At 38.6% G+C, this 15,029-nt stretch overlaps 1 protein-coding gene across 1 annotated transcript in view; it reads left to right on the top strand.

Annotated features, from left to right (window-relative positions):
- Positions 1–15,029, top strand: part of CA10 (carbonic anhydrase 10) — a 208,826-nt gene that overhangs the window by 159,181 nt on the left and 34,616 nt on the right. The window contains exon 4 of the mRNA XM_026090500.1: positions 3,287–3,472. Coding sequence (XP_025946285.1) covers positions 3,287–3,472 — 186 coding nt within the window. The remainder of the gene's footprint in view (positions 1–3,286; positions 3,473–15,029) is intronic.

The following is a 15,029-nucleotide window of genomic DNA, read 5'->3' as shown; positions in this document are numbered from 1 at the left end:
TATGAGGAAAATGAGGTCAACTAAGAAAGTGGTATGGCTGTTAAGTTAGAAGATGTTGGACTTTGCTATTTTCTCAGACAGGCTCTTACTGTTGTTTTAAACATTTTTTCCTTTATTGCAGTCTTATTTCTAGTGCATAAGATACAGTGAATATTGATCCTTTTGAGAAAGAGGATGAGATTTAGTGCTCTTTTTTCCCCAAGCTTGTTTACTTACTATGTTTTCATCTTTATGTAACTTCCAAGTCAAACGGGAACAGAGAACAAAAAGCTCACTTGCTAGGAGAGCAAGCAGCAACTCAATGGCCATAACTGTGAAGGACTTAACGCCAAAGATTAGTTTGACACTTTAAGGAAATAGTTATATAGATTTTAATAGATCTTTTATATTATCCTTCTAAACCACCCTATAACATTTTATCCAATCCACAGAGCAGTATAAAAATTAAACACTACGTTTACTGGACTAGAAGATACTGTTGACTACATCAGGCAGAGTCAACGTCTTTCCCATAAGGTACCTCATCTTATGTTGTGCATCTTACAGAAGAATATACAAAATACAGAAAATATCTCCTTAATTGACTTCTGTGCCTGAGCCCTTTTACAAGACCACATGCAACTTTACTTTCCATAAACCCAATTCAGTCTGATGTTCTAAAATGAGTTTGTACCATCACTTTAACAGGCTCAGTACCATAAAATATGGAAAAATCCTTCTTTAATCAATAGCTTCACATAGTGAATAGGATCAGAACCTACTTTTTCTCCAGTCACAGTAAAAACTGTACATACTGAAATAATAGCACATTGCTTTCTGCTGAAAACAATGCAAGACCGACTTCTGTTTTCTTGTATTGTTTTTGTATGCAACTTTCCCACTGAGTATAATGAGTCTCAAAGCAGATTTGGAACTTGCAAACAGAAGGTGATTGTACTTATGTGATACTACGGCTGTCCTACAGCTGTAAATGGCTATACCTGAAATGTATGCTTTTAAAGGTTGTGAGATGTTGGGTTTGTATATAAAGCAGACGATATCCTGAAGCGGAATAAAGAATTTCACACAGTGATATGGCAGCAATTTCCATAATCGAGCACAGGCTACTGTACAAACTCAGTGAGTCAGAACTTCTCTGGAATCAAAAACTGGTTCCTAACTTTTCGAGCTTTCATTCTGATGTAATCTGAGCAAATGCAAATATAAGACACCTCTGTTCTCTTGCTAGTAAGCAAATGCCCATAGAAGAAGTGCCCATTAAAAGTTGCTAGCACTGGTAGCGTATGTTGACACTCTCAAGAAAAGAAATGGGCATGGATGTGTCAGGACCAGTCTGGTCCAGTATCTAGACTGGTATTTGAGGTTACTCTTTCCTCAAGGACCTGCTCTCAGCAGGAAAACTAGTTCTTCACTTAAACCTAAAAAGGCAATTAAAGTGGCTAGACCTTGCGTTTTGCTATTGAAGATCTTGGATTTTGTCCTTCCTGGCTCCAAGTCTGTGTGTCCCCGCAGGAGGCTGTTCGTAGTCTCCCTTCTGGTGTTCATCCCTCCCTGCAGGTCAGAAGTGAGGCATGATGAGTCCTTCACTGCATTACCGAACTCTTTATCTGCACTTACATAGGGAAATTCTGCTTTAAAACACTCGATACAATTCTATTACAAGCACTGCATTTTTATGAGGGTGAAAATGAGAAAGACTAATGTTAATACTGTTCATGAATCTGCCTCTTTTCATTTCCCACATTTACTCTACAGAGAGTTATTTGAGTCATATTAGGGGTTATTTGGGTCACTTTTACCTTGAGAGAAAAAATAATGGCAACCTAATTTGAGGTTTGTACCAATTTGAGTAAGAAAATGGATTCTGAATATTTTGCACTGTTGCTAAATTTAACTGAGTGTTCAGTGAAGCACGAGTTTCCCAATGTGAATAAGAGGCTTTTAACCATTTTCCCCTATTTGTTTTTAGATTACATTTGTTAGGTACGATTAGCAATTTTATGTCATTCACATGCAGTGTACTGAGACTGAAATCAATAAACTGACCTTCTTCCACCTATTAAACTAAACTTGGTATTTAATTACTATGGAAGCAAAGTCAAGCAGAAAACTAAGAAACATTTATAAGATCATTGTGTTTTATTTGAAATGAATAGTAATATTTATGTTTATTGCTTTTCATAAGCAATTTATTACTGCTTATTTTAAATTGGAATAAACAAAAATATAGAACATCTGTATCAAAGTTAAAAAACCCCACAACAATCGCAAAAACTATTTAATCTCATCCATTTAGTTCTATTGCACAGTCTGTGCAGTGTAACTTTTTACAACATACTGTGCAACAAAACAGGTCATTTAAACTCAGTAATTAGTATTACAGATAAAATGACACTGCAGCAATGTTAATTACTATCGTACTGATGCAGTATAGGATATAATACATAACAGTCATGTCTTTATTTTTAAATTGAAGTGCAACTAAGCATATTATTTCTACACTTCCTCTTCTTAAAGTAAATTAATGTTATTCAAGTGTACCATTTGTATCCATGCAGAATGTTTTTAAATAAACCACAATTTTTTTTTAAACTCAAACTGGCATATTTCACTTTATAATGGCATAAATTAAGGACCCTCTTGCTATAGGAGCTTTTCCTATGACAGTGGAAAAATATGACAGAATTATATTCTATATGAAAAAATTCCACCTTTATTTTCTTTTTCATTATAGCAACTGCTATAAATCAGTTTTATCAGTTTTACCAGCAGCTCCAGTAGTAGAAGGGATCCCTATTTATGAATAATTATCTCTCTGCTTTTGCAGCACCTTCATTTCTGGATAACTTTGTTAAAAATATTACAAGAAGAAAAAAAAGAATTAAATTTCAGGTTTGTTAAAGCGTACTTAAATAATTTATGTTAGCTGAAATGTTCCCATTTTCAGTGCAGAAATTTTGTAATGACGCCATTATTCAGATCTTGCATAAAGAATATTCTAAAAGCCTACTTATTTAGAAGTATAATAATTCCATTTATTGTGTTAACTATGTGCCCCTGGCTAAGATATGTACATACAAATTTAGCAAATATCTGAATATACAGTATAAAATTCAAAGCAGAATTTGAAGTATAACCTCAGGTTGTGTATTTCATCTCACCACAATGAGATGCATTGCTACATTTCAGTGAAGGTACATAAGGAGCAAAAGCTTGAGGTATGCATAACTAGGTCCTAGGACTTACAATGATTTTGAAAAAATGCCTTTTTCCCCATTTTGTTTAGGTCAGTGGGACAATGTATAATACGGGGAGACATGTTTCTCTACGACTAGACAAAGAGCATTTGGTCAACATCTCCGGAGGGCCGATGACATATAGTCACCGCTTAGAAGAAATCCGGCTACACTTTGGAAGTGAAGACAGCCAGGGATCAGAGCACCTGCTCAACGGACAGGCTTTCTCTGGGGAGGTACGTCACCATGTTCGGAGTTACAAATTAACCAGTATGAAACACTCACTTTCCATTTCTGTCTGAAGGCATTTGCAAACTAATTTGTACTCATAAAAATTGTTTCCCTTTATCCATTCTGAAAAGCCTGAAACTCCTTTTTGCATTGCTAAACGTATAAGCATGTCATACATCTAAGAATGAAGCTGTTGTATTTATTGTACTGTACAGGTAGACACCGTGTATTCACACACGGGCTACTTACAAACTAAGCAAGTACCATTTGATTGGTCTTTTATATGCCCAGTAAACACAAATACAAAATTAACCACAAGGTGATACTGAAGGTGCCTCCAGTTCTTACAAAGGTGCTACTTTCACTGCTCGCTCGTAGCACTTCACATCATGATGCCTTTGCTTTGTGCAGAGACAAGGTGAGACTTCAGGGATGGTTCCGCAGAAGTCTGTGAGACTGCTGAAGTAATAAATTCTAAAAGTAAACCTCTGCAGGATCAGTACCTGTTTTGTATTTTAAATACGTATTTATAATCATACCGGAAAAGACAAAAAATTAATGATCCTTACAGCTACTGTGGGACTGCCCATTACTTTTGTTGGATAAATATTTTAGCCTCATATATATATGGAATACTCTTTCTAGATCTTTGGTGAAGTTGGCAGACTTTCTGGTAGGCAAAGCAGAATCTTTCCGTTCTTTTTTTGTAGAAACATTTGTATGTAGAAGGAATGCATGAGTTCTGTTGTACCCCATCCTCCATCAGCTTGTGTCATGCCTGTGAACTATCGAGTACGCTCCACAAATCTTAGCAAATGAAATAATGCTTCAGAAGAACTGTATATTACTGTGGGGATTATTTTCAAGATACTCTAGGTATCTTGTTACTATTCTTTTAGAAGACCAAAACGAACAGTCTTCTGTAAGAAAGCACTTCTTTATTTTGTTGGGGATGAATAATCACATTACTATCTGTACCATCTATCAGAGACTGCTGATGACTCAGTTAATGCATGGCGTTTTCTTTGGCATTGTGCAACAACAGTTATCAAAGAGTAGCAAATTAATTGCAGAGTTGTCAAATGATGTTACTATAATTGATGATAATCATTTGCTTTGTTTTATAAGCTACATAGATGTATAATATAGCCAGTGGCAGCTTTTTCACGAAATTATTCATGTCTTACGCAACTGACATCTGGTTGCCTTGCTTAAATTCTGTGATAAGTGGACACACAACATGTTATTCCTTTAAGAGAGGAAAGTTAACTGTGCTTTAATAAGCAAGGGCTCTGCTTTCCTCATCAGATTTACAAAAGAGCAATATTCAATAGAAAGTAGTGTGGCTGAACAAGAAAGCAAAAATATGGTTGAAACATGCATTTGCACTCAATTTGACACATCAGCATGGTTTCAGATTTTATAAAGAGTCAATGAATTAGAAAGTCATCAGTCATAGACTATAACAAAGGGTAAAAATGTAGAGCATTGTTTTGCAGTACTTCAAGTTTTACAGAAGGAAAAAGTGAAGACTTTGCTTTTGATGAAGGAAGAGCAGTGCAAAATAGAACAGAATATATTTTCTTATTTACGTTTCTCAAGTTTAAAACTAGACTCTTCCATTTTTGAAAGTGAGCRTTTTGAAGTACAGTAATAAATGTAGCTGGCACTGGAGGCCTTTACTTTCTTCTCTGGAGACTATACACTGCAGCTTATAACATTTTAATTCTATTTCAGCTGTTTTTCCTGTAGCCAGCATAGCACTTACTTAAGCAGCATCCCTATAGCCACAATAAATTTTGATTCCTGAAACAATCAGATATGAAGCAAGTCTAGCTGAGTCCCTGTCCTGTTACCCTTGAAATACCACGGACTGGTTTAAAGAATGTCCACACCAAAGTACCAAATGAATTAGTGAGACTTCAGCAATCTAGAGGTGTGTGAGGGCTTCTCCGATTCGGAGCCGACACGTTTTGACTGAAGGGCAGGATACGGCAGCTGCTGGTGCTGGCCACCTGCCCACGGAGGGGGTCCAAACGTGGGCCAGCCGCTGGAATTCGCAGCACCATGTCTGATGAAATCAGTGATGATATATCTTAAATGAGGCCTGGTTAAGCTGCTCACTTGCCAGTTGGAGCCCTATTTTAAATGCCCTGAATCTTTCTCAGGCAATGCCTGTTTCCGTCTACTAATTAGTGAGCTAAGTCAGCTTCCTAACTTCGTTTCCTAGCGTAAACACACAGGGTGATTAGCTCCCACTGTCCTCAATTTTCCCTCATGATTTTCTACACTAGAATCACCGCCTATTATTTCTAACAGCAATAATACATTTTATTACTATTAATATTTGGCATTATTTTCTAACAGAGACCTCAAGTTTTTATTAGCAAAAGCAAAAATCCCCAGCTAAGTGGAGGCCGCTGTCAGTCAGTCAGTCAGTCAGTCATGCACAGCCGGCTGCACAGTGTGTGCAGGATTCATCCAGTTATCCAGGTTCTTCCTGCAGTGGATGGCAAGAGGCTGGCATCCTCAGAGGATGATCCTTCCTGATGGCCACAGACACGTCACTTTGGATAGGACAGATTGCTCTGCGGAAGTGCCTCTCCTGCAGCTGCGGAGCAGAGACGCCGGGCTCCTCGCGCAGCCCAGGCCTGGTGCCTCCGGTTCAGATGGTGAGATGGAAGTTTCAAACAGCTGTTTTGGGCAGCTGAAAGTTAAGTTCCAATAAGGTCAAGTATTAATGACTGATCTGAACCTGTGTCTGCACAGCTAAGTCTTATTCATACAACCCAGACTGTTTGCAAAGTACAAGCACAAAGTCAGATCAATCATGCCGAATAGCCTGGGTGCAACCTCTCGGTGAAGGACAGCAGCTGACGGTGTTCTTAGGATAAACATCCACCCATAGCAGTGCTGACTTTAGAAATAAGTGATTTTCGATAAGTTCTCAGCATTGGAAGATATAATGTTTACAGCTCCTAGCAGCTATAATAAGGAAACTATAGACAAGTTAGCTGACTTTATGATAGAGTACATGACTGTATAAGGCAACATATGCTTTCAAGAGTGTTGCTGCTTGTTGCTGTTACTTCTGCACCAGGTAATACTGTCAAAGGAGATGGGATAAAGAAAAATAAAATATAGCCATGTACTTATTTGTGCTCAGACAGTTTGGGATTATATCCAGATTTCACTAACATTAGCAGAGCTAAACCTGTGTTAGCAAAGCTGGGAAAGATTTACACACGTTCTCTAGACTACAAAAATCCCGACAGACAAAGAGCTGATTTGCAGAGCTGTTTCTCATTTTTTGTGTTTTACGCTAACAGTAGACTAAGACTTCCTTGTCAAGGCAGAGAAGTCCCTGTATCAATTTTGCTTTATTTTTCTCAGGAAATTATACTGAGAAAAGTACTCCTGCTAGTATAATCTTGATTTTTTTAAGAAGTACATTCTAATAGAATTGTTTAAATTTGCCTTCACTCATCAAAGTAAAAGTGCAATCACAGTATACGCTAACATAGCTGTTAGCGAAAAACCGTTACAGGACTACACTGATTGCTAATTGCACGCTGAAGCCCACAACACTGCATTAATAATGCTCTTCTTACTTTTGTTAGATAAAACCAGCATGGGGTTTAGTGAAACCTCTGTTCTGCTGTGAAAACAATCCCCCAGCATGAGGTTACCCAGTAAGGGTGGTCCACTCCAGCAGGTCCCGACCAGCTCGTTCCGCCTGCCCTCCTCCTGCCCTCCCATCCATTTCTGCTCTCTCTCTTTTACTGGTACTGAGGTCTCCAATGCATTTTAAAGCCAGCGCAGTGGAGAGGCAAAGAGGACCTAAGGGGAGGTAGGGAGAGAGAGCAGTCCTTCTCCTTTACAGCATGGGCGAACCATTAGATGAGCTCAAACAGACCTCAGTTAAATCCACGTGCAAAGAGGGCAGAAGTTGTTAAACAGCTCTGAAATATTTTACATCAGCTACAGAGTTCTTTACACATCTGGAAATCCACCCTAACATCCATACTAAGCAAGAGGTGTGTTCTTAGGGTCCCTTTTTATGTCTCGTGAAGATGTTCCACAAGTCAGTGGATACTCAGAGCAAGCTAGAGAGCACTGCAGTGGTACCAAGCATGAAAAAACAAGCTAGAAATAGCAAATTGTTTCAAAATAGACTGTGGTCTGAATAATTCTGAGACTTGTAATTTCCAGCCTTTAACATTTAACTAGGTGTTAAAGGCTGTCAAGAGAGATCCCTACAATAATCTAGTTACCTTTAAGCTCCTAATTATCACTTTAGCAGCCAGAATAACTGAGAACTAATGCTTAAAGAGTTTGAATGTAAGGGCTTTAAAAATATGTATCAGATTATTCTGTCATCAGTATGTTTGGCACTGTTAACACGGAAAGAGAGGAAGAGTTTGGAATGTTTAAATAAATAAATGGAGCCTTTGCTTGTCCCTCTGATATGTACTTGAGTGTGTTCAATTCTCCACTCGTTGCATAAGCATCCTACTGTATTATGACAACTAAAAAAAATCTTGGATCAAGCAAAGTCCCCAACTAAGACACCAGTCATTTGTGCCTGTTGCTTAATGTCTCTAAGCAAAACTGTTTCTAAGGCTTCAGAGTCCGTATCATTTAATGAAAAAGACTGTCTTCCTTCCAGACAGAAGCAGCACAAAATACAGCAGAATTTACCACAGTGCTGTTTTTCAGGAACTCCATCCACCTTGTTAAAATAAAGGTACCTGAACCTCCAAAAGGTTCATGTTGAAAATGGGGCCCTTTCTCTTTACCATGTGGTAAAGCCATAAAAATCTGTACCATTTTGGCTTTTTTTAGCAACAAAATGAAAAACCTGCTGCAGCAGAGCTCAAACCTGCTTTATGGCTGTGCACTGTAGTAGCCTTATCTATAGAGACGCAGAAAATCGCAGAGCTTAATTATTTGGAGTTAGGCTTTTCACAGACTCAACAGCTGCAAACTCTCAAACAAGAGGCTGCAGTCCAGAAAGTGTAAAAAGATGATACTTTGCTCTGTTCGCTAAAGCCACCCTTTGAAAATCCATTGACAGATATTATAAACACACAATGATTTCCTCCTCTACATAAGGAGGAACGGTATCTATATAAATAAACATATATTGCAAGCTATGCACATTGTTTGAAACTGAGATTTACTTTGGCTACTACTAAAAGGCACAAAAAAAGTGGAGTAAAATAGAAGAAAATGGGGGGATGAAGGCCTGGCAAATTCTGAAATATCAGCCTTCTCCCCACTGTTGAGATTTCTTTCAGTGCGGACATATTCTGTGCAAGCGGGGAACTTCTAGTGATAGTAAAGGATTACTTATCAGAGAGATCAGTGTTGCAAATCCAGCTTCTGGTATTTTTAGAGGCAAGACTGTCAGATATGCAAGCTATGAGAAGCATCAGGCCAACTGGAATAAATTAATCCAGCCTGCTGAAGAATTAGAAATACAAGCCTATTCTGAATTTTTAAATCAGAAACAACAACTGTGCCGCTGAGACCTTCTGAACACTCATGACTTGACTGTGTGGCTCTAAATAGCTCCCCCTCCACCACCACCCATTCTTCTGTTGGTATTATTTATACCAAGCAAGAAAACTTCACCAGAATAAACTGCAGCGTAACTGAGTATGTACTATGACTTCAGTTATGTTGGCAAAACAAAATGACTTATGCCCCCTTAGCATGCCAGCAAAAACGGTGAAGTGCAGGCCAACACTGAATTGCACTGCCTTTTACAAGCCGTCTTCATCTCCTTTTATTGGCAAGATCTCCATCTTCTTGCAAAGCACTGCATCACCTAGAAGGCAAGTGCTCAGCCAGGCCCCCACGTGACATTTGACGCTGTGCTCTGCCTGCATTTCGTTCAGCACAAAAGCGCCTGTTTTCTCCACGCAATCTCCTGCACTTGCCCCTATTTAGGTTCCTCTCCCAGGCCTGTTTTTCTGTTTTGTTCCCTACGTGAGGATTGATGTGAGGATTTTGGATTCCAGCATAGCTCATCACCTAAAATGTGGCAGTCCAGAGTCCTTTCTCTTCCTTAAGAATGAAGTAATAAATCAGTGTGTCACCGAGCACAGAGGACAGGGATATCTCACTTTTTCATAACTGCATTCATACAGGTGATTAAAATATTGAAGCAGAGCCAGCTTTACCCCTGCCCCTACCACACCGCTCAACGCTGGCAGTCCTGCCCGCGAACACCTTGCAGCAGCAAGTTTGAAATGCAGATCCGTCAGTCGCCACAGGCCATCTATATTACATTTCGGAGACTTTATTGAAAACGATACGGGTCATTTTTAAGTATTTCAGCCAGAAGATAAGTTTACTGTACTCCAGTGCTTATTAATGTTGAAAAATAAGCCTCTGAGGAAAGCACCAGATGAGGGAACACATGTCTAATGGAAGGGTGGTTTAGTAAAATCTCTRTAACCTTCAGATTAATGTTCAGCTTCAGAGGAGAAAGTCAATAGGATAATGAATTAAATTGCTATAGGAATAGAATACAAATCAGGAAGAGGTGGAGGTACTGTCATCCCTACAGTATAAGGAGACTRTTCGCAAGAGTAATTCAAAATTAGTGGGAGAGGAACATGTGCATGAGGTGCAAGAATGCACCCCTGCCCACGCTGAATAGTACAGGTGGATTTCAGCTGAAATATTATAATATATTGATATACATAAAAAGCAGAGTTACAGTCCAAAAGACACCTGTTCATCAACACATGCCTATTCTGTTTTTCTGAACCAAAATCAATTCTATATTTTCAGTTAAATGGGTTTTTACTGCTGATTAATATAACAGAAAATAGTATTGCTGAGGGCTATTCACGCCTGACTGTGGCCTGCTAATTCACGTGGTCTCAGTCAATCCCTGGCAATTCCTTTCTGTCCTCTATCGACTTTATAAGGAAATTAGGCTCTTTAATAGAGGTGCATTTTAGTAGCAGACTGCTCGGTCTGTCTCCCCTCTAACACTACGAGGAGACCATGTGGTGCTCTCTCTCTGGACAGCAGAGTCCTTAGGATTTAAAAGTATGGTCCAGGGAAGAGCATTTACTCAGATGACCTAGGCAGTGAGGCTTCCTATTGGAAAACTGTTCATTTTATAAAGTAAAACTCACTAAAAACATTTTAAATGTTCCCAAAATAGTTTTCAAAGAAAAAATGAGATGATACATCAAGTTGCTAAGCAATTGTTGACTAAAGAGTTATCAAGGTGCTAAGGCTAATGCATTTACTGTATCCAAAACTGGAAATAAAACGGTAGGAGACAACAGTACAGTAGAAATTGAAAAGGAAGATAAAAAGTAATGTTTAAACTTATGTGTATTTTTCTATCAGATATGAGTCATATTGTTCCAGAATCACTGCATGAAGTAAGCCACCATAATTAACCAGGCTCTGTTTTTACAAAACTGGGGAAGTATTTAGAGTGTGCAGCCTGTTGACCTGTCAGACGGTGGCCTCACTCCCAGGACCACAGCTGAGACCGAGCAAAAGCTGAAGGGGCAGAGCAAAGCGCTCTGAGACTTTCCTCCCGTGCACAGCAGAAACCCGAGCATCCCTCACGCTCAGTGCCAAAGCACACCGCGTAGGCAGGCCACGCACGTGGCTACAAATGTGCCATAGGCACCTGCTGCGGAGCCCCGTCAGGCGCGCGAGCCTGCCGCGCTCCCGCTCTCCTGCAAGGCAGTTCGGCACCAGCCTCTTGCCTCAACTTGGACGGTTTCAAGGGACGTGAAGGAGACAAACGTTTGGGGCACGGAGCAAGTGAACTAGTAAACTTACCTCCTAAACAGGCTAAACAGGAATACAGAAAGGAATGCATAAACTACAAAATATAAAATATCTACGGGTTTCATGAGATACAACAAGTAATTCCCCAGCAAATCTAACATTAAAAGTCTGAAGGGTAGGTTTTATTTCCCAGATTTTCATAGTATTTTGTTCTGACACATCTGTGTAGTTTTTCACATCGATCGGTTCAAAGCTCCTGAGTGGCACACATCCAATCGTGACTTTGCTGATGGATAATAAAAAGATCTGCAGATTAAATACAAACTAATTACTGTACCCAATTTCCATTTACTGGATTTCATGTTCCATTAAATTTTGATGCTATTTTTTGTCGGAGGTTTTCAGAGTTACATGGACTTTTAGGAACTATGTGCAGGGTTGTGGGGAGAGGAGATGCCAGAGACCTTCCTTGAAACCAAAAGACAAAAATGAGTGAYAAGCTGGGCAAAAAGCAAACTGTCGACGCATCCACGGCTATGAGACAGGAAGAACAATTTTAAAGCGCAAGTCAGAATAATGTGCTGACATCCAAATATCCTGCACGCAGCGAATGGGCTGCGTTTTTTTCATTTAAAATGAAAGACGTAGTCAGGGTTTCTTATTGAGGAAAGTTCTCCTTTTGAACTTATTATATTGGAAACCACAAGAAAGCCAACTTTCCAGGAATATGGAACAGAAAATTTTCTGGTGCATTTTAAATAAAAATATGGTAAACTTTCTACACTGGCTATTTACTAAAAAATGCAGCTTAATCTTTAATAACCTACAAAACAGTTTCATCTTTAACACTTTTGAAGTGAAATAGCTGAATTTTAACTTATGTTCCTTCCTGTATTTTTTTTTGGCTACGCAGCCATCTTCAAATCATGGGTAATAAATTCCTAATTAAATAACATATCCCAACATTTAGTAGCCAGGAGAAGTTATAGAATCAAGTGAAAGTGTGGCAACTATAAATCACTGATTATAAATATAAATAAATAAAGAGAAATACACAGCAAGTAAAAGTCTTCTATACAAATGGCTGCAATTGCTAGGCAGTGCCATATACTCCTGCAGTCAAGGTCTTATGCTTAATGCTGTTGTAGTCATACTGCCATTTTAAAGGGAAAATGAGATTCTATAAATAGCCTGTTTTATGCTTCCCTTAGGGGAAAAACCTAATTACACAAATCAAGTCATGTAATGTCCAAACTTTATATCAGTGTTAAAAAATTCTACTTCATGTATAATCAGCTTCTGATATCATAAATGCTATTTTTCCCCTTTCTAAAATGTGATTAACTTGGGAAAAACAAATGAGGTTTTTGACTAATTCTTTGCAAGGGGAAGAATTTAGGGTTCATACCATAGGTCTAAGTGTGCACTTTATAATAGCAAAGATAAAACTGGAAAAGTTTTATGTTTTTTGTTGAAGCAAGTGGAAATAACATGATTCTCTCAGTGTTTCATATAAATATAGCTATAAACCACAGAAGTTTAGTTATTGCACAAGCAGGGAACCAGGATTGGACCTAGATGCAGTTATGGCTTTTTGTAGACTACAAAATAAGAAAAAGACACGGGGGGAGAATTAGATTTACTTCTTTTAACAGAAGGACTAATGATAACATAGAATTGAAAGGAACAGTCATCTAATTTTATAATCTCAAACAATCACTAGATAGCATCTGGAGTTTGAAGGATGCTTTAGAACAACAAGTGTTTAACCACTTAAAAATTTGAGACTAAATTTCAGGTAACCAAAAGGGATTTTGAACTTTGTTTTAGGTTTGCACTTTTGCATTTTATCAGACTACTAAGATATCTTTATAGTCAACACAGGTGAGAATTTACAGCGCACTGTCATACCAAACAAATGAAGGTCCCTCTCAGAAGCATTTACCTATGTCCTCATATTGATTTTTTAGACCTGGTAAAATTGCCCAAAAGAAATTGCATCCAGTCTTTTTGGAATAATTGAATAGGTTAACACTAGCAACAACACTGAGATCACCCGCTTTCTGCAGATTATTAACTGATTTATAAAAAATATGTGCCTATGTATTGCTCTATGTGTAACTATTTGAAAAGTCTGTATACAAGGTTTAAAGGAGTTATTCCTAAAACAACAAGTGAAAGTCTGTTGAAGTCAGGGGACCAGCTGCTACATGGTGTTGAAGTTCTCTTCATGATTTCCACTGATGTGCAATAAGACTTCTACTTTCAAGTCAGTTATGGCAAGAACTAGAAATGTTCCCTTAAACATTTGCTTGTCCGTCACCTAACTCTGCGAGCACCCAAGTTCCCTAGCKCTCTCGGTGCTTTCCTGAAGCATGTTATTCCTCTTGGATTCTATATAGGAAATTCTAAGCACTTGATACAAGGAGCTCCATTTCTTGGGCCAGGTATTTTTACTTCTGTATATTGCTTTTTGGAGAACTTGTGATACAAGCTCCACAGATACTGCTATGTATTGAAACTTTTAAAAAAGTACATACAGATTTTTAGAATGGTATTTTTTCTTCTTTTCCATTACTTACACATATATGGGTGTTCCTTGCCATAAAACTTTTCTTCTCTACAAAACTACTTGTCCAAATCTTATGGACTATCCATCCATAGCAGAATTGGAAGAACTGGCCAAATAAATTGGAAAGCTCTGTGACAGGGTCAGCATTGTAGTAATGCAGSATGTGACACGGCAAAATATCTGCTGCATGGAAAAATGAATGTTCAGTTTCTTAGACACTCAGTGAAACAGATCCCTTTCGTAATAAATATATTTTTGCACATGTTTACTTTTCAGTTACCAACTGTTCTCTTTTTGGGGGGAGGGAGAAGTGGAAGGGAGTGTCAAAGTACTGCGAGCACAGTCTGTCACAGACTATAATCTAAATCCCTTCGGTGCCTCAATTTTAAAATGCAGCATCATAAAGCAATAAGGTGGAGTTTTTCTGCTTAGAGTAGCAGCTGTAGGATTTGCTCTTTTAAACCACTGGGACATTACAACATTCAGCGCTCTAAACCTCCAGTGTCACTTATGAAGTATTCATTTTGCCTCATTCCAAATTATTTTAATTTGCTTGGGGTGACTTTACTTGCTATGGGATGATGATTCTTTAATTAAAGAGCAATTTACCTCCACAGCCAAAAAACTCTGATCATTTTGCAGTGGGTTTTATGTTTCTTGGTAATGATTTTTCCATTATACTTCTTGTAAATTTTAACTTTTTCCCAAAATATATTTAATGTAACATGCCAGAGAAAGGAGGAACCTGAGTAACTTATCACACAAAAGTCCTTGCAGCTACTATGGACAGCCACAAAAGAAAACAAAAAGCAAGAGCATGTGAGTTTTTATCATCTTTGCAATTTACCAAAAGAAAAAAAAAAACAGCCAACAATTACTGTAATCATTTTCCTAGACAAAACCCTCATGAAGGCAACGGGATTCTGTTGAAGGTAAAACATCATGGTTGTTATTTATACACTAACCATTGACCTCATACTGCAAAAAACCTGTGAAACTGTTGCTTTCAACTGACCCTGCCGCGGGCTGTAGGATGAATGCTGGCAACCAAATCATTAACAGGAGAATCCAGACTTAAATACTAGATGACACCCAACACCTTGGAGAACACTGATCCACGCCCCTGAACGCCGCGAGGTTTCCCAGGCCCTCGCAGCGAGGTGCCGGGCAGCCGCACAGCCCTCCACGTCTTCGGAGTGCTGAGTTGCTCAGTGCTT

Source organism: Apteryx rowi, unplaced genomic scaffold (genome assembly GCF_003343035.1).
Source record: "Apteryx rowi isolate R43461 unplaced genomic scaffold, aptRow1 scaffold_86, whole genome shotgun sequence".
Taxonomy (NCBI): domain Eukaryota; kingdom Metazoa; phylum Chordata; class Aves; order Apterygiformes; family Apterygidae; genus Apteryx; species Apteryx rowi.
Note: the sequence above shows the minus strand (reverse complement) of the source record. Positions and strands in the feature narration are given on the sequence as shown.